The sequence below is a fragment of the Trichosurus vulpecula genome, chromosome 9 (genome assembly GCF_011100635.1).
Source record: "Trichosurus vulpecula isolate mTriVul1 chromosome 9, mTriVul1.pri, whole genome shotgun sequence".
NCBI classification, from domain to species: domain Eukaryota; kingdom Metazoa; phylum Chordata; class Mammalia; order Diprotodontia; family Phalangeridae; genus Trichosurus; species Trichosurus vulpecula.
The window spans coordinates 109248981-109269321 of NC_050581.1; the positions used below are offsets into that span (position 1 = coordinate 109248981).

General features: G+C 38.3%; 1 protein-coding gene across 1 annotated transcript in view; it reads left to right on the forward strand.

The window, feature by feature from the left end:
- The window catches only part of GRIN3A (glutamate ionotropic receptor NMDA type subunit 3A), a 228974-nt gene that overhangs the window by 83909 nt on the left and 124724 nt on the right, over window positions 1–20341 (forward strand). The window contains exon 3 of the mRNA XM_036738761.1: window positions 15204–16251. Coding sequence (XP_036594656.1) covers window positions 15204–16251 — 1048 coding nt within the window. The remainder of the gene's footprint in view (window positions 1–15203; window positions 16252–20341) is intronic.

The window sequence follows — 20341 nt, forward strand, 5'->3', positions numbered from 1 at the left end:
CAACATGTACATGGATAGTAAATGTAAAGTAATTGGGCAGAGAGAGTGGAAGAGAGCATTCATTTGTATCTCAATGCCAAGTATAATACTCTGCATACAGTAGGGGCTTAATAAATGGTGAATGAATGAATTGAAAAATGTAGGATAATTAATATGAAGTAATAAAGGAGAAATAATAAATTTATGAATGTGCTTGCAGCCCCAAAATAGTGAGAAATGGGAGTTACTTAAGGCTTTGGCACCTTTGTAACCTTTGATAGGAAGAATAGCACCAAAGAAAGATTTCAGCTGTGTCTTAGGCAAATATAATAGGGCTAGAAGTAACAGAAAAACAACTTATAAAACCAAAATATATAATACAATATAATAAAGTAAACATTTGCTGTAGAGGGCCAGCTCTGAGAAAGTCTATTCTGGGATAAGATACAGGCCAGGTTTTCCGTGAAGCCTGTTCTTACCCTTGGGCTGATAACTCAGCACGTGGGCTCTCCAAACCCCTCCTCAGCACACACGTGATCTCTCCAAAGCTCCCTCAGCACACACGTGTTGCTCAGGATGAAGGCTCTCCAAGCCTCCTCAGCATACACGTGCTCTCTCCAAAACCCCCCTCAGCACACATATGCTAAATACCATCTGTGGACAGTTAAAGGGAACAAAGCATGAGGACGTCATGCAATGCAAATGTCTTGCATGAGAACTTGTTGATTTCTGCTTGCCTGAAAAGGTATATAAGCCCTTTCCCTCAGTTTAATCAGCAGAGCTGTCCTATACTCTTCTTCCTGGCCCATGTAATCTTTTCACTCTCTGGTGGCCTGGCCACAGCTGCTGGCGGCAATTTGCCAAATGCCTAATGTGATTTAAAAAAAACCACTGTATTATATATTAGAGAAGATACAAAGTTCAGATAAAACACGGCCCCTGACCTTTAAGAGCTTATAGTCTAGTGATAGACTTGATTTCTAAGGATATAAGAATGAAGGTCACTTATTTTGAGACATACCCATAGTGCAGAACGCACTTACAAAATATAAAATGGGCCAGCCAAATCGATAGGATTTGTATTCAAGGAAGAATAGAGGTTATGGCAATTAAAAGTGAAATATACTGTCTTTTCAGATCATACAGAGATAATAGCTGAAATTAATTTCTCAAAAGCTGGAAAACTTGGCAGAGTTCTTTGGGGCCTGAGAAAAATCCTGTTAGAACAGGAAGAAATTTAAAATATATGAGAGATGATGAAGGTGGAAAAGTTCAAGCCCCTTTTCAAGATGCCAGCACTTAGTAGGATATGTTAAATATGCGTATATATGGAGAAAGTTCTCAAGGAAAAAATGTAAACTCTTAAAAAGTAAAGCCTTAAAGCACTCCCATTCAGAGAAATGATAAATAAATAGCAAACATGGCAGTGGCCATGGTGCATGAGGAAATTGGAACAAAAATTACAGAAACCAAAGAACAGAGAAGTCCATGATGGCAAATTCAAGGAGATAAGGAATAAAAAAGACTAGAAATAAATAAGGGCACTACCTAGAGACATCTAAAGGAGTACATGCAGAAGAGAGAAGCCCATGATGGCTTAAGAAATCAAAAGTACAAATAGAGATGATGTCAAGGAAGTGTGCAACACCAGCAGAGTTCATTAGCAATCTATCTCAAGGACAAGGATACATACAAAGAGAGGGGAAGGCTGTGGGATAATGCCAGAATATCAGGCATTGTTAAAACAAACAACTGATTTCAGCAGAAATCAAAGTTCAAAATGTGAGAAGCTGGATTCACTTGTATAAGTTGGAAATGTTTCTAAAGATTATAATTAAAAGCCCTAGAGCTGAATTCTACAAGACTTCTGAGGACTGATGTCCTAGGTAAACCATTGGCCACCGTTGTTAGGAACATTTAGCAGAAAAAAAAAATATTAACCCTCACAGTGAGATGAACAAACTATTTTTCACAATATTTTTTTCCAGGAATCATGCTACAGAGGTTAACCAGACTAGCAGAGGGCATGACATATGAGGAACAGCAATGTGCAATAAAAAGACTGTTTCATGAACTTTAGAAAAATTATGAAACATATTGTAGTCAGGTCACAACCGTGGTCAGTTCTGGGTACCATGTTTTTAAAGAGTCTTTAACAAAACTGAATGAATCCAGAACACATCCACCAGTATAGTAAGGAGAGGGGATCACAAAGCAGTGTCCTGTGGGAAAAGCCTGAGGGAACAAGGGATATTCAGCTTGAAGAAGAGAACACTGAAGTGGACAACAACAGCTGTCTTTAAAAATATGAAGGATTGTCATTTGAAAAAATGGTTAAACTTTTTCTGCTTAGCTCTAGAGGGTAGAAGGAAAACCAAAAAGTAGAGTATCAATGTTATCAACCCTCAATCAATAAAAATGTATTAAGCACTTACTATGGGCTAGACGTTCTTATATGCTAGAAGGAGACAAGGATTTATGAAGTACTTTCTATGTGCCAGGCACTATGATAAGTGCTGAGGATGTACATGCAAGCAGAAAGAATGAAAGACTCTAAATTCAAGATTACTTTCTAATGGCAGAACACAGCACACAAATGGGAGTTGGTAAGGGTAGGTGGTACAGAGAATGAAGACGTATATGAAGGGGAAATGGTTCTAAAGTCCAGAAAGTCAGGATCAAATTCAGGAAGGGAACAAAAGTTGTCCAACCCACAAAATGGAGGCCCCAGGAGGGATTCACCAATGGGAAGAGAGGGTCAGTCTGGTGGAAGGATATTCCAGGGTAAGAAGGCTGTAGGGGTGGTTGGATGTCCCAGGGTGAGGAGGCCCCCAGGTTCTGAAGAAAGTTCCAAGGTTGAAAAGCTGCAGAGGCCTGGGAGCTAAAGAGACCACCAAATGAGATATTGCAGAGAGAAAAGAGAAAGGAGCTCAGGACAGCACCTTGGGATATACCCACATTTAACGGGTATAGCACAAATGCAGATCTATCAAAGGATACTAAGGAATAGTCAGACAGATAGAAAACCAAGACAAAACAGGGCGGCAAAAACAGAGAGGAGAGAGTAACCAGGAAAAGACAGTGATTGAGAGTGACAACAGCTGTTGAGGGGTCAAGAAGTGAGCAGATAGAAAAAAAGGCATTATCTTTGCCAATTAAAGAGATCATTGCTTACTTTGGAAAGTTTCCGTTGAATGAGGAGTTAAAAAGCTCGATTGCAGAGGTTTTAGAAGAGAGGGAGAGGAGAAGCAGAAGCCCCTAGAGTAGATGGCTTTTTCAAGGAGTTTAATTGAACAGGGGAGAAGATGTACAGGATGCTAACTATCAGGGAGGATGGAATTTAGTGAGGATTTTTAAAGGACAGTGCAAACTTGGTTATGTTGGTAAACAACCAGAAAAGAAGCAATAGAGAGTGAGAGTTTGAAGATGGTGGGGGGGGAATGACAATAGGAGAGAATAATTTTGACATTGGCAAGGAGTATGACCACCCCTTTATCAGAGACTGGAGTGAAGAAGAAAATAAGGGAATGAGGCCCAAGGCCTGTGAGATGAAGGGAATGGGAGGAACGGGAGTTCTTTGCAAACAGTCTCAATATTTTCCATGAAGTTTGATGGCAGGGTAAATTTACATGACACACTTTTAAGCTTAATCATCATTATCAACATTTTCTCCATCACTTTCTTAAGTCTGTACCATCAACAAAACAATAAATCAAGGCCTGATTTGTCAGTTAGCCAGTTTCCAATTCACAATGAAAATAGGAGTGAAGGAACCTAATGGTGAGAATAATACAGGGTTGGAGTTTATCAAAGCATGACCAGTAATAAGGCATGGAGGCAAAGGATTCAAGGGTAGGTGATAGTATAGAGTTGAACTATGGAGCAAATAGTCAAGATTGGGAATACAGGCAGGGGCAATGGTCTGGGAAAATACAACGAAGTATTTATTAAATGCCTACTATAATCCAGGCACTGTGCTAGACACTGGGGATGTGAAATCAAAGATGAAACAGTATTAGGAATATAAGAAAATATACATCAACCAAATCAAATGAAAAGCCATCAAAATAAGAGCTCAAAGTAAATGTTCTTGAGGGACGGGAGATTTGGACATACCCCACTCCAATGAGTCAAGATTGGTATAGTCACAGAAAGCAAACAAGTAGAAAAGAAGTAATGAAGTGTTAATGTGTTAACAAAGTGTTATTACTCTGTGATCTCTAAAAAAATGCCTACCCAAATTGTCTGAATTTCCAGATACCACCACCAAGAAACAAGGAAAATGGATAGAAATAGCAATATTATTTAAAAGAAAACAAAATACAAATATCTTGGTATTAACTTAACCAAGATATGCGAGAAATATATAAAGAGAACTTAGATCAGGGAAGAATTGAACAAATTAAATGATAGCCATGATCCTCACTGGGCCAAGAAAATATAGTAAAATGAAAATGTTTTCCAAATAACGCATAATTTTCCCACAATCGTGAGCAAATTATCAGTAGCTAACTTTATATAGTTAGACAGAAGCATAACAAGATTATATGGAAAAGTAAATAGGCAAGAAATGGAGAAATATAAAACTGAAAACAGGGGGAACCAGGTTTCAAAATATGTTGTAAAGCAATAACTATTAAAATTATGTGATGTTGGACAAAGAATAGAGAAATAGATCAATGGAACAGAAACTATTTCAGGACAGAATACCACTTCTATAACAGTCAGCATTTAATAAACCAATGCTTTAAAGATGCTGGGGAAATGGAACCATCATCCATTAAGAATTGCTGTGAAAATCACATTGCTACATTGTGAAAAATGGGTTAGCATCCATATCTCAAATCATACATCACAGGAAAATCTTAGTTATTTGTTTGACCCAGTGACAACATAGAATAGTCAACAGAGAATTGGTCTGGAGGCTAGGAGACAAAGGATCTATTCTAGCCTCTGACAAGCATTGGATTAACTTGGGAGACTCACTTAAGTTCTCAGTATATCAAGTCACTCTCTGAGACTAAATGCAGGGTCCATGTCAACCTTTCCTGCTAGAGGGAGTTTCTTCATTGGGAGCTGGCTATACCAATGAAATCATAGATCTGTTTGAACATAACTAAAATATAGCCTTTTAAAATCATAAATCATAAGAAAAAGGAATAATATATTTTTTCATTTATGGAAAAAAGGTACTTTCATTTTAAAATGAAAGAAACTGTTGGAAAAAGTGATGCTTGATAATGAAAAGACAAAAGGATTTTGCAGAGCAAAAAAAGGAATGTCTGAAATTATGGGGGAAAAGGTTGGGGAAAATAATTACAGTAAATCTATCACACACACACACACACACACACACACACACACACACACACACATCTGACATCCAGAAACTATAAAGGACCTGAAATTATAGACAGGCAGGCAAGTAGAAAGACAGACAAATAAATTAATACATACTTTTCAATAGTTAAAATACAAGCACAATGATCAAAAAACCTGGAAGAAAAATTTCAAGGGAGGAAATCCTAAGTTTTGCTATTAGAGCACTGGGACTAGTTAGGAAGATATGAGTTCAAATCCAGCCTCAGACTCTTACTAGCTATGCTATGCTAAATGACTTGCACAAGTCATTTAATTTGTTGCTTCAGTTTCCTCAACTATTAAATGAGGGTAAATAGCACCTACTTCCTACTATTGTGAGGATCAAATAAGGTAATCATCATAAAGTTTTTCATGTACAATGCCTAGCACATAAGATACACTGAATAAATGCTAGCTATTACTATCATTATTAACTGTTAATAACTAATTGAAAGTTGCTCAAAATTCCTAATTAAGAGAAACATGTAAATGAGACAATTTCCAGGTGCTAATTTTCTCACTACAGTGGCAAAAATAGAAGAAAACTCATTTGTGTTGGTGGGACTGCATAATGATATATTTTGGAGAAAAATCTATCTGTAATAAGTCATGAAGGTCATCTTTGACCCAGTAAGTTCATCACTAGGGCCTTATCCCAAAATAAACACTGAAAAAGCCTATTTATAGAAAATATCCAGAGCTGTTTTTATGACAAAACCTAGAAATGATCTATATACCTAAGGATTGAAAAACATCTGAAAAAAAGATGGCATGTTAATGTGAGAGGTAGTTGTTGTTCGTCCTTTGTTCTCCAAGAGGACCAATGACATCACAAAGTGATGTCTTGATTTGCACATGAATTGGATTTAAGTGAGGCAGAGCTGCACAAAGTCATCAGCCTCACTCTCCTCCAGGCAGTACCATGCACTGGAAAGCGAACTGAATTTGGAATCAAAGGATCTTAGTTTAAGCCCCCACTCTGACCTTGAGCAGGTCACGTCAAATGTCTGAATCTGTTTCCTTTTCTTTAAAGGAGAATGTCCAACTATATGGTCTCTAAGGTTCCTTCCAGGTCTAACTCTACAGTCCTCTCAATAATAAAATATTATAATAGCATAAAAATTAGTATGAATATATGAAATTATGGAAAGACCTACATGAAGTATTGCAAAGCAAAATCAGGAGAACTGGAACTGGATAGATGGATAGATAGGTTGATAGATGGATAGATACATAGATAGATACACAATGACCTGAACTAGACATAGATATTGATGACATAAATATAGATGGCATGTAAATGTAGATGTAGAAATAAACACAGACCAACCACAGGCAAGAGTACTTCTGGTGGACTTGGAAAGGGACAAAGTAAACACATTTTGTGCTTGTTCATTCATTCATTCATTTGATTACACTTTAAATGCTAGAGTTTTATGTAAAATCTTACCCCTTTGTTTATCTCATTTGTCCTTGTTGATGATTCTTAAGTTTATAAAAAATGTTGAACTATTTTTATCTTCAGCGCAATATGACAGGAATTTAAGCAGTAGTATCTCATTGCTATGATAAGAATGCATGCTAAATTTGAATATAATGGAAAGTCACAAGAAAATAATTTTGTCTTGTCTCCACTATTGAGATGAAAATGAAATAAGACCACAGAACTCTTCTCACAGAGACCTTAAGCTAAATTAGCTCTTTTGGACCTGATTATTTCATATGTATTCCCTGAAACAGCTGCACAGAGATGAAGGGAGTAGGTCTCCACTTCTATAAAAATTTGAGGGTGTTCAGTTTTTTGAATATTATGAATAATGATGATGAATAATTGTGTCAACTGTAGTTATGATTGTCCTTCAATCATTGACATTTGAATATCATTTTCTTTTTAAAATATGGAATGGGTTCCATTGGCAACTATAGCATTGACTCCCTCCCTACTCTCCATCCCTACGCCTTCAGGAAAAGCAGGTTGGAGTAACCAAGGCTGTATATACCTGGCCCCTACTGGCTACAACACCGCTTCAAGAATGTAATCATTAGTATTCCTCTGATGCCCACTACTAATCCTATGGCTAATAATCTCTCAAAACCTGTTTCTCTCCCTACCTCTGTTTTACTCAATCACAGGCCACATAGGAGCAAATTGTTTCCAGCCTCCACTTCCCAAATCTCTCTTCCCATCATCCCCAAGACTACCTCATTCATATCCCACTCCAACTCTGCTTATCCTCTCTATTCTGCCCTCTGGAATTCTCTTTCCATAGTAAACATATTTGCCTTCATTCTAGACCACTTTCTCTCAAATTCCTTCCATCTACTATCTCTCGATGAGCTCTGGCTTCCTCCTGTCAGATTATATCCCTTGTCAACCTTGTCAATCTCTCCAGCACTGGCTATACCTTCATTCTTACCGAGACCACCACTGCCACCACACACACACACACACACACACACACACACACACACACACACACACTTATGGGAAAAGAGTTAGAATATTATTTGCTCCCCACTGCCACTTCCCGACTTTCCCTTTGCCATCACTTAGCAACATGTCCTCTTTGAAGTTTACTCAACTAAAATTTTCCACCCAATCCATATCGTGGTGTTTGTTATATACCAGCCTCCAGATTTTTTCTTCCCATTACTAGTTCTACTCTCTCTCTCTCTCTCTCTCTTCTTATTTTCTTTCTCCCCTCCCCAACTCTTGTCCTTATATGAAGGGACTTCAACATCTATATCAATACTCCCTCAAACTCTAACCTCCCAATTCCTCAGTCTCCTTAAATCTGACCTACTCAATGACTCTACTTCAGCTACACATAGTAATGAATCTCACCATTACCAACAAGTGTTTACTTCCTTAAGCCAAAACTCTAACATCCTCTATCTGAACATAACCTCCTATCATTCCATCTCTCCTTATGTGTCTCACTCCTCCTAAACCTATTTTTTGCCCTCATTACATTTCCGATCCCTCCACCCCTCAGTACCTTCTCAGATCATGATCTGTGCTCTGATTTCATTTTCCTTCCTTTCCAGTTGGGAGGGGGAGGGAGGTTGGGAGAGAGAATATGGATAATTTTTTGCAATGCTAAATACTAAGGATACAAGTGCTTATAAATACAATAAAACAAGATGGTTCCTACCCCTGAGGAGCTAAATAGGAAAAGACAATATACAAAGGAGCACTAGAAATCTAGGAGTTGGGGGGAAGGTCAAGAGAATGAGACAATCTAGAAATGACATATGCAAAACTGAGACCCCACTGGAGTTAGTGAGGTCACCAAATAAAATGCAGAGTGAGGAGAGAAGAGGGGCCAGAACAGAGCATTGAGAAGTGCTCACAGTTAAGCGGCATGGTATGGACAAGAAGCCAGCCAAGAAGACCAAGCAGTAGTAGTTATGTAGGGAGATGGAAGAACCAGAAGTGAGTTGTGTCACAGAAACATGGAGAGGTGGAATTATCCAGGAGGAGGTCTGGTGGTCTGGCCTAAAGAGTCACCAATCAGGAGAGTGGGCTTTGGGGCAGAATTTTCTCCAAGGTTAGAAAGCAGCTCGTAAAGAGGTAGAGAAATCCAGAAAGGGAGTTGAGTCTAATATAAAATGATCATGGCTCACACTGTTAGTCAATTTAGCCCCACACTATCCTCTACTCTCAAATCTCTTGTTCCTTTCTATTGGCCATCATCCCTTGCCAAAACTCAGCTTTGGATTATTGACACCATCCTCATTTTCTATTCCTAGTTCTATACTGCTGAATGGAGCTAGAGGAAATCATGCAAATATGTTAAATTGGTACATTATAAATTTATATTATCCAATTTCAACTGGGCTCTCACCGGAGCAAGGAAATCCTTTTATTCTGCTCCAATTGATTCCCTATCTCACTCCACTAGGAAGTTATTCCAAACATTCTCTTCTCTCAAATCTCCTACCCTTCCCCTCCTCTTCCTCCCTACTCCCATCCTTTAAGCTTAAGACCTCAACTAACACTTGCCTGAGAAAATTAAGGCTATTCAATGTGAGCTTTTTTTTCATTCTATTAATCTCACAACCTTTTTCATATCTCCTATTCTCTTCTCTTTTCCCCTAGGCTCTCATAATGATGTGCCCTTCTCCTTGCCAAGGCCCAACCCTTTACAAGTGCCCTTGATCCTATCCCCTCTTGTCTTCTCCAGCAGATTGCAACCCAAATTTACCCTTTTCTCTTATCTTTAACTTCTCCCTGTCTAGTAGTTCCTTCCCTACTGCTTTCAAATATGCTCAAATCTTCTCTGCCTCTAAAAAACTTTTACTAGATCCTACCATCCTCTCAAGCCATTATTCTGTATCTTCTCCCTTTCTTAACCAAATTTCCATAAAAATCTATCTCTATCTGTTGCTACCCCTTCCTTTCCTCTCACTTGCTTCTCAAGTATTTGAAATCTGGTTTCTGACATAATACCAACTGAAACAGCTGTCTCCAAAATTGCCTATGATCTCTTAATTGCCAAATCCATAGGTCTTTTCTCCCACTTGACCTCTCTGCTGTATTTGATGCTGTTTATCACCCTCTCCTCCTGGGTAATCCCTCCACTCTACATTTTCCTGACACAATTCTCTTCTGGTTCTTCCACTCTCTATGTAACTATGTGACTTCCACTTCTTGGTCTCCTTTGCTGTCTTCTCATCCATACCATGCCCCTTCACTGAGAGTGCTCCTCAGTGCTCTGTTCTGGCCCCTCTTCTCTTCTCACTCAATATTTACTTTAGTGACCTCACTAACCACCATGGGTTTATCATCTCCATGAATATGACTCACAGATTTCTATATCCTGCCCTGTTCTCTCCCTTGAGTTTGAGTTCCACATAACTAATTACCTGTTATGCATTTCAAAACAGGTATTCCCAAAACACCTCAAACCAAACACATCCAAAAAAGAAGTCATCTTTCCCTGCCAAACCCACTATTCTTTCAACTTTCCCTATTTTTGTCAAAGCTATCATCATCCTTCCACTCTTCCAGCTTTCTACTCTCAGCATTATGTTCTACACCAAGTATGTAATCAGTTGCTAAATCTCACCATTTCTACCTACACAATATCTTTTGCATCTGAGGATCATTTTCTATTCAGAGGATCATAGACCTTAATTCAGGCCTTTATCTCTTTCTGTAGAACATTCTAACAACCTCCTAACTGGTCTTTCTAATTCGAGTTTCTCCCCACTACAATCCATCCTCCAATTTGTTGCCAGCGAATTTCTTTAAAAAAAATAGCTCTGACCATGTCACTCCCCAACTCAATAAACTCTAGTGACCATTAGAATGAAATATAAAAACCTTCCGTTCGGCTTTTAAAGCTCCTGACAATCTGACACAAATCTATCTTTCCAATTTTGTTGGGCATTATTACCCTTCCTCCTGCTCTCTGTAATCCAAACTGGCCTTTGTCCATTCCTCGCACATGACCTTCCATCTCTCTGAGCCATGTGCCTTTGTACTGGCTATGCTCCCAGTCTGGAATGGAATGGGTTCCTTCCTTCTCTTGGCCTTACAGAATCTCTCTCTTCCTTTAAGCGGTAGCTCAAGCATTAAGGGCAATCTCCAGTCATCCCGATCTATATTTTGCCACTGGACCCAGATGGTTCTGGGGGAAAAAGTGAGCCTGGTAACTTTGCAAGCCCTCTCTGACTTTGCTTTGCACAGGCCTCTCTTACTTAAATCCAATTCATTTGCAAGTCATGGCATCACCTTCCTGATGTCATGGTCCTCTGAGAATGAAGGACAATCAACAACAGGTCAAGCATCACTTTCGACATGAAGCCTTTCCTGATCTCCCCAACTCCCTCTCAAACTGCTACACATTCAACTGTGTTGAATTTATTTGTATTTATTCTTTTCATATATAATATATGTATATGTATATATGTATGCATATGTATATTTATACACACACATGTATATACTGTATTTTCTATTAACATGTTGTCTTCTGCACTAGAACACAAGACTTTGAGAGTAGAAACTGTTTCTTTTTTGTCTTTGTATCTCCAGTGCTTAGTGCAATGGGCTAACAATAATAATAATAATAATAATATTTATATAGTGGTTTGAGTTTTGCAAAATGCTTTACATATGTCTTTTCAACTAATCCTCACAACTGTATAAGGTAGATGCTATTGTTATCCAATTTTAAAGATGAGAAAATTGAGTTTGATTGAAGTTAAATGACTTGTCAGAGTCACACAGCTAAGTAAATGTCCGAGACAAGATTTTAATTCAGACCTTCCTTGCTCCATGTCTAGCCCTCTAACCACTGCAGCTGAAGTGAGATGGTAGAGCTTCTTCCACAAGTTTTCAGGGCCTCCTCTATCTAAATTGATTAAGGTATACATTTAGGCAAAAGGATGCTACATATAGATGCTCTTTCTAGGGCCCATCTATCCCAAGAATTCTCTGACCCTTACAACTAAAAGAAGCCAAAGAGTAAAGAGCGTCCAATGGGCCTTTGATGTTTAGTCTACTTTTCCGAACACTAAAATGACCTAAATTATATAACACCCCCCAACACTTACATCAACAATTTTATTCTTCAGTTTGTTGTAGAAAGTGAATTTCAGGAAGTAGTTATAAAAATAACCTGCCATCCAAAATACAGCTAAAGTCTTCCCTCTCCAAATGAGCCTGGCTAATTATCAATTGATTAATCTGCACATTTTAATTATTTGGTTCCCTACTTCTCTAAAGAAGCAGAAAGCTATTGTGAGGTTTTAGATACCCAAGACTTCATTATTCATAGCGAACTAACATTCATTTTAACTAATCCATGACCACTGGGAGTATTAGCATGAATAATTACCATTACATTCAATCTCCCCAAATAAACACACTCAGGGCATTTAGTGAGGTAGGAGCCTTGTTCTTCCTCACTCCTCATCTTCAAAATGGAATTTACACCTTCTTCATTAATGAAGATTAGTACAATCTTCACACTTATTTTATAGTTCTATTTTCTTTTCTTGATAGCAAAACTGTTCACTAATTGTTTGAATCTGTGACATATGGATCAACCAGTGATAGCTAAGAGATGGATCAGCCTTGTTAGAATTGTGAACTTACATATATAATAATACATATCAGTATAGAATAATTATATACTATATTTAATACCATATAATAATTAATATTATTATTATTAATTAACAGGTATACACTGCTTTAAGGTTTATAAATTCCTTCACATGTATTATCACTTAACAACTCTCTGAAGTAGGTGCTATCATTATCCCCATTTTTACAGGTGGGGAAACTGAGACAGAGAGGTTAAATAATTTGCCCAAGATCACACAGTTGGTAAGTATGGGAGTCAAAATTTTAACTCAAGTCTTTTTGACTCCAAAGCAGAGACGTGCTTTGAAAAGCTTGAACTGGATCAATTGCTAAATTTTCAGGGAATGCATTTTCCCCTAGGAAATCATCAAATGTTACAAGCCAGGGCTTGATTTATTGTTTGGTTGATTATCTAGACTTAAGAAAGTGATGGAGAAAATATTAACAAAGTGGATTAAACTTTAAAGTGTGTTGGTTCATTTTTTTTTTCAGAGAGCCACTTGATAAACATTTACCATCACATCCCTGATCCAAGGCCAGCATTCTACCTAGCATGCCTCTAGGAAGTTGGGGAATATTTCACCCTTTCACTTAAAAATATCTGTTAAACCAAAATAAGTTCCTATTATATACCCAGCACATCCAACTGGTTCCATTTACAGGATAATAGATTTTGACCTGGAAAGAACCTTGGAAATCATCAAGTCCAACAATTTTATGTCAAAGAAAAGGAAATTGAGGCTGAGAGAGCTGAAGTGACTTGTCCAAGTCAACACCAATAGGAAAAAAAAAACATATCTAGGATTTGAATCCAGGTCACATGATGCCCAAATATACTTTTTTCCACCATAGATTTTGCCCTTGCCACCGTATTGCCTCTCCTAGTTCTCTGACTCTCACTTACCTCAACCAGAAACATTATGAACAATGGGTTCCCTGCTTCTAGTCTCTTTGTACCACAATCTATATCCTACGTAGCTACCAAAATAATCTCTCTCTCATGTCACACTCCTACTCAAAAAGCTTCAGTTGCTCTCTACTACTTCCAATAGAATGTAAGCTACTTGAGGACAAGGGCTGTCTCATTTTTGTATTTGTATCCCTGGCCCCTACCACAATACCTGGCACCAGAAGACACCTAATAAAAGCTTTTAAACTGAATTGATTTGCTTCCAGGATAAATTGTTAGCTCTTCTATTTGGAATTTAAATCCCTTTGCAATATGGCTTCATCCAGATTCATTTTACATAACTTCTCTTCATATATTCAACATTTCAGCTAAAATGGCCAACTGCTCTTCCTCATATACAACATTCTGTCATCCATATCTGGGCCCTTAGAACACATCGCTTCCTTTAAGGTTCAGTCCATCCCTTTCTTATTTCCACCAATTGCCAATGCTCTCCCACTCCCTAGCCCCCATATTACTTTACATGTGCATGTGTATTATGTGTATATGCATACACACATATGTGTGTATGTGTGTATGTATATAGATATCCTATCTAACCAGTATAATGGAAGCTCCTTGAGGACAGGGACTGTATCTTCAGCTAGCACAAAGTAGGTAATTGTTAAATGCCTTTGGGATTGAATTGAATTGTTTAAGAGATAATAGTAACAAAGTCAAAGAACTATCATCATGATTATTCCTTTCTTATGATCTAAGGTACAGGAGAGCCCAGAGCCTTAATCAATAAACTCCAACTGTGCATAACCACTGCCAAGGCTTTGTCTCTGTTTGTTTTACTTCTACCAGCTTAGGAAAGATAAAGTTCATGACCAACAATAGGAAGCACATTCTTGATTCTCTGGTATTAGGATACATATGAGGGAAAGTGTTAGTTGGCTTATTTGAAGCATGAAATATTCAACTGGACATTTTCTTTGTTTGTTTTCTGGGCAGATGCCCATCCTATAACTTGAACCAAAATACATTCCCTAAAGGGTCATTGAGGGAACATAAGATCTGAGGCCCTTCTGAGAAATATAGTTCTATTTTATCCTCTTTGGAAGTCATCCAATATGCCTCTCTGATTGACTTCATAATAATAGCTCTCATTTCCATAGAGCTTTAATGGCTCACCAAGTGCTTGCCTCACAACAGCCCTATAAGGTAAATTGTTTAAGTGTTATCTCTTTTTCCACAGATGAAAAATCAGAGACAAACAGAAAGGCAGGCAGAGAGAGAGAAAAAGAAAGAGACAATGAGAAAGAAAGACAGAAAGAGGAATGGATAGACAGGATAGACAAATGTTCTTTATGCTTAAAGATTATGTAATTTACAGGGCTGCTTTAAGTGTACTTAAATGACATCTATTGTGATAGCAAGTATTTCTCTACCCATGCATACGTGATCAACTTACAAAGGAGAGCAATGTGCTATAGTTAAAATATGGCAAGTCTCTAGTTCTGAGGAAGCTGCTAGAGTGCTAATTGGGACTATTAAAAAAGAGTGTAATTAACACTTCAATTCACTGGGGATCGAAGGGAGAGAAACAAAATCAATTGATAAAGTGCAGGCCCATAGAAAATGTTGTAAGAATCTGGGGTTGTTAGTTCATTCTCTCAATCAAAGTAATTTTCTTCTTTTGGCTAGGATTGCCATAGACCTTTCTAATGCAATTAACTTTTTTTAATAAAATTAAAAGTTTAGAATGTAGGCAAACGTTGGCTATCGCTCCTTCTAAAAAGTAGAACTAACAAATACTACCCAATGTCTCATCTGTCTTCTTGATTTCTTGCCTCTGCTCCTCTTTAACAGGTTTCTAGCCAACACTACCTTCAGGGGCCTCAGTGGTTCCATCAAGGTGAAAGAAACCACCATCCTAAGCTCCGAAAACAACTTTTTCATCTGGAATCTACAGCACGACCCAGTAGGCAAGCCAATGTGGACCCGCCTGGGCAGCTGGCAGGGAGGGAAGATTGTCATGGACTATGGGATATGGCCAGAACAAGCCCAAAGACACAGAACAAACTTTCAACACCCAGCCCGGCTCCATCTGAGAGTGGTCACCCTGATTGAACATCCATTTGTCTTCACACGTCAGGTAGATGATGATGGTCTGTGTCCTGCTGGTCAGCTCTGCCTGGACCCACTGACAAACAACTCCTCCATATTGGATGACCTTTTTGACAGCCTCCAGGGTGATAATGATACGGTACCCATAAAGTATAAGAAGTGTTGCTACGGCTACTGCATTGATCTTCTGGAAAAGCTGGCAGAGGACCTGAACTTTGACTTTGACCTCTACATTGTTGGAGATGGGAAGTATGGAGCGTGGAAAAATGGCCACTGGACTGGGCTGGTCGGGGACCTCTTGAGTGGGACAGCCCACATGGCAGTCACTTCCTTTAGTATAAACACTGCTCGCAGCCAGGTGATTGACTTCACCAGCCCCTTCTTCTCCACCAGCTTGGGAATTTTAGTGAGAACCCGAGACACGGCAGCTCCTATTGGAGCCTTCATGTGGCCACTCCACTGGACAATGTGGCTGGGGATATTTGTGGCCCTCCACATTACCGCCATATTCCTCACTCTATATGAATGGAAAAGTCCCTTTGGAATGACTCCCAAAGGGCGGAATAGGAGTAAAGTCTTCTCCTTCTCTTCGGCCTTGAATGTCTGTTATGCCATCTTGTTTGGCAGAACCGTGGCAATCAAACCTCCCAAATGCTGGACTGGAAGATTTTTAATGAATCTCTGGGCTATTTTCTGTTTGTTTTGCCTTTCCACTTACACAGCAAATCTGGCTGCTGTCATGGTTGGAGAGAAAATATATGAAGAGCTCTCTGGGATACATGACCCAAAGGTAAAAGGAAAAAAAACTGTAAATTTTGGCTTACTTCTTTAGCCTTCTTTGTTATGCATTTAATTCTTGTGCTATATCTCTTGTCCCTGTAGAATTATATACCTTTCAAGCTTTAAGGTCATTGTGGTCATGTAATCCAACCACCTTATTTTTCAGATGAGGACACTGAGGCCCAGAGAAGTTAGGCAACTTGACTAATGCTACATAGCACTTACAATGGAGAGTAGGATGGAGATCTCTGGGTTCACAGTTAAGCGATCTAGCATTTGTTTTCATTTTGCTTGTTGAAATTCTGTCAAGCGCAATGCAGTTATCTCTGTCACCCACCGAAGGGAGAATTCAGGAAGCCAATTTATTGTCTGGAGTAGGTCATTCTTTAATTTATTGTAAATGAAAAGAAAGAGGTTCTTGGAAGTAGTTGTTTCAGAGAAGTTCTGCCTATTAGAAATGTCTCTGAACAGTAAATATTCCCTAGGCATTAGCCATCCTAGGCAAAAGATGCCAGCAGTCAAATATCTTGTCAGATACTCCTTATTTCTAGCCTACCCTAGACCCAAGAGAAAAACTAGTCAGTATAAAGCAACTTTATCCAATATAGTCTTCACAAAATGATGAATTGCTTTCCTTTGGGGTCAGTGGAAGGAAATCAGGAAAACAATACATTTGCTCACTAGTAAAGCATCTATTAGCCCATTAAAAAAGCAATATAGTTGGGAGAACTCACAGTTTATCTTGTGGACCTAGTGTTTATTACAAGGTAGCTTAAACTGAGCACTTCTTATACTCAGAAGCTGTTGTGGCCCTTTTCAGGAACATGTCACTGCAAAGAACAATATTTTGGACAGTGGTAATTTTTCATTTGGAACTAGGAGTTGCAAGAGCCAAGTAAGTTGACTTGAGATAGAGTAGCTAATTACATTGAATGCTTCTAGCCTCTAGAATTGCTTTTCCCTACTTAAGCTGGTGACAGACAAACCTGGATTTTGTTAGCATTGTCTTTTCATTAGATAAATACTGTTTTATCATGCTTAGGGATGCATAACCTGCATAAAGCTCAAGTTTAACGGAAGTATAGTCTTTGGTTAAATCTTAGATGAAGTTTTCATTAAATTAGCAAGTAGTAAATATTTCTCAAAGCAATTAGATGTGGGGTTATCCTTTACAAAGGAAATAAGATAATATGAGATCAACTATTCAGCAAGCCACTGAATTGGGGAATGCTTGTGTGGCCAAATATCCCACCTTTTAAGTGTGATAGACTAACCACTTCTTACAGGATTGAAACATCTCACTTTAAAATTTCTTTTAAAATATATTTTAAAACTTCATGAAGAGAGTGTTTTCAATGGTCCTTAGCAAATAGCTAAGGACTAAATAGACCAATCTTCATAGCCCTTACAGACTCTGACAACTTTTCAATAGTTTTCCTGGTTTAGATTAAGCCTTTAGATTTGTTTTGCAAGCAAAGGCCAATAACAAATTTTGCCTATATAGCTCCTGGCACTGCCCTTATAATGGGATTCAATTAGAAGCAAGTCATCAAGAGTAGGTAATGAGTTCCCTTCAGTGAAGGAATTCAATGATTTACTTGGAATTCAATGAACATTTTTCAGTTCCTTAAGCCTCAGATGTACAATTAAAACATCAGCCAACTTAACAGGTGAACTTTGAGGATTGAACTTGTCTCCTCCTCTCCGTTTTGGACTAATTTCCCTCATCTCTAAATATTCTGAATTCCTTCTGGGGATGGGACTCTAAGGTCAGTGGATTCTCCACATACTTCCACAAATCTTTAATGTTATGTGTTTAAAAAATAATACATAAACAACTTAAGCAATATGAAACAAATCAACGCTGGGTAGTATGAAAATCAGAGAAATCAATTTTAATAAAAAGAACTAGTTGGCTCTCTGTCTCCATGCAGATTTAGAAAGGTTCAGAGTACCAACAGTCCAGTACAAGAAAACACAGAGCACATACCAAGACAGCACGGCAAGGCTGCTTTATTCAGGGGATGTACAACAGGAGACTGTTGAAAATGGGTCCACTCTGCTAAAGCCCTGGTGGAATTGGGTGAGCTCACTGAATCCCTAGAAGGAAGGGGGCACCCCCAGAATAGAGTCAAGTAGGTTTTCCTAGCGTTCTTATCTGGGTCTAGTAGGACCGGTCAGTGGGAAGAGAGCAAAGAACCTGGATCTGAAGACTGGTGCTGCTTCATGCTTGTGGGAAGAGAGAAGACTAGAGAGAGAAGAGAGAAATGGTTGGTTGATATTCAGACTCCCCACTGGCGGGAATAGGGGCTTTGGGCCATTACTGCTGGTCTTACTCTACCCAAGTGACTCAGAGATTTGAGCTTCTCCAGGGTTTCTCCATTTAGTAGGGTAGGGAGTCTACTGGGATCAATAAACTAACTGAACTTTTGTTTTTCAAATACTGGTTTAAGCATAATATAGAACCAACCTTCATCTGTTAGATATTTCTTCTTCCAAATGTAATTTAGTAACAGTGCCAAAACAAGAAGCTAAAAAGTGAAAATTCCAATCAATAAACCCAGGGGTTTTTATGTCATCATGATGATAAAATAGTTTTTGCCATTTTTTTCCTACTGAGTTGTTTTAGGGTTACATAAACATGACCTGTTTAAATGAGGACATCTTTCCTGGGATTTCTTTGAAAATGGACATAAAGATTTTTAGAACTATAATGAGTCTATTGAAAAATACTGTAAGAGAGTCAAGCCTTACCATTTTCAGAAAGGATCCTATTAAGTTTTAAAAGAATTCCAAGATCATGCCAAGAAATGAGCAGCAGATGTACAATCAAAGATTTAGAATTTAGAGATCAAGCCCCTTATCTTGCAAATGAGGAAACTGGAGTCCAGAGGTTAAAGGACTTACCCAAGGTTACCTCAGGGGCCAAGTTGGGATTTTTTTTTTCCAGTCTCCAGTGATCTATTCTTTTTTTTTTAATTTATATATATATTTTTTTATTTTTGGTTTACAACATTCAGTTCCACAGGTTTTTGGGTTCCAAATTTTCTCTCCCTCCCTCTCCTCTCCCCTCCCCCTCAAGATGGCATGTAGTCCAATGTAGGTTCTACATTTTACCTTCACATTGAACTTATTTACATAATCGTCCAGTTGTAAAGAAGAATTATAACCAATGGAATGAATCATGAGAGAGGAGAAATGAAACTATAAAAGAAGGGAAAAAAAAGAAAGTGAATAGTTTGCCTCACTCTGCATTCAGACTCCATGATTCTTTCTCTGGATGTGCATAGCTTTTTCTATGATGAATCTTTTGGAGCTGCCTTTGACCCTTGTATTGATGAGGAGTCAAGTCTATCAAAGTTAGTCATTACAGAGACCATGTGTCTATAATCATGTATAATGATCTCCTGGTTCTGCTCCCCTCATTCATCATCAGTTCATATAAGTCTTTCCAGGTTGTAATGAAGTCCATCTGTTCCTCATTTCTTATTGCACAATAGTATTGATGTACCACACGTCCTACATTCATGTACCACAATTTGTTTAGCCATTCCCCAATTGATGGGCATCCCCTTGATTTTTAATTCTTTGCTAATACCAAGAGAACTGCTACAAATACTTTTGTACATATGGGTCCATTTCCCACTTGTATGATGTCTTTGGGACATAGCCCTAGAAGTGGTATTGCTGGGTCAAAGGGTATGCACATTTTTATAGCCTTTATGCATAGTTCCAAATTGCCTTCCAGAATGGCTGAATCAGTTCACAACTCCACCAACAACGTAGCAATGTTCCAATTTTCCCACATCCTCTCCAGCGTTCATCATTTTCCTATTTTGTCATGTTAGCCAATCTGACAGGAGAGATATGGTGCCTAAGAGTTGTTTTGATTTGCATTTCTCTAATCAATAGTGATTTAGAGCATTTTTTCATATCACTATAGATATCTTTAATTTCTTCCTCTGAAAACTGCCTGTTCATATCCTTTGACCATTTCCCAATTGAGGAATGACTTGTATTCCTATAAATTTGGTTCAGTTCCCTGTATATTTTAGATATGAGGCCTTTATCAGAGACATTGGTTGTAAAGATTTTTTCCC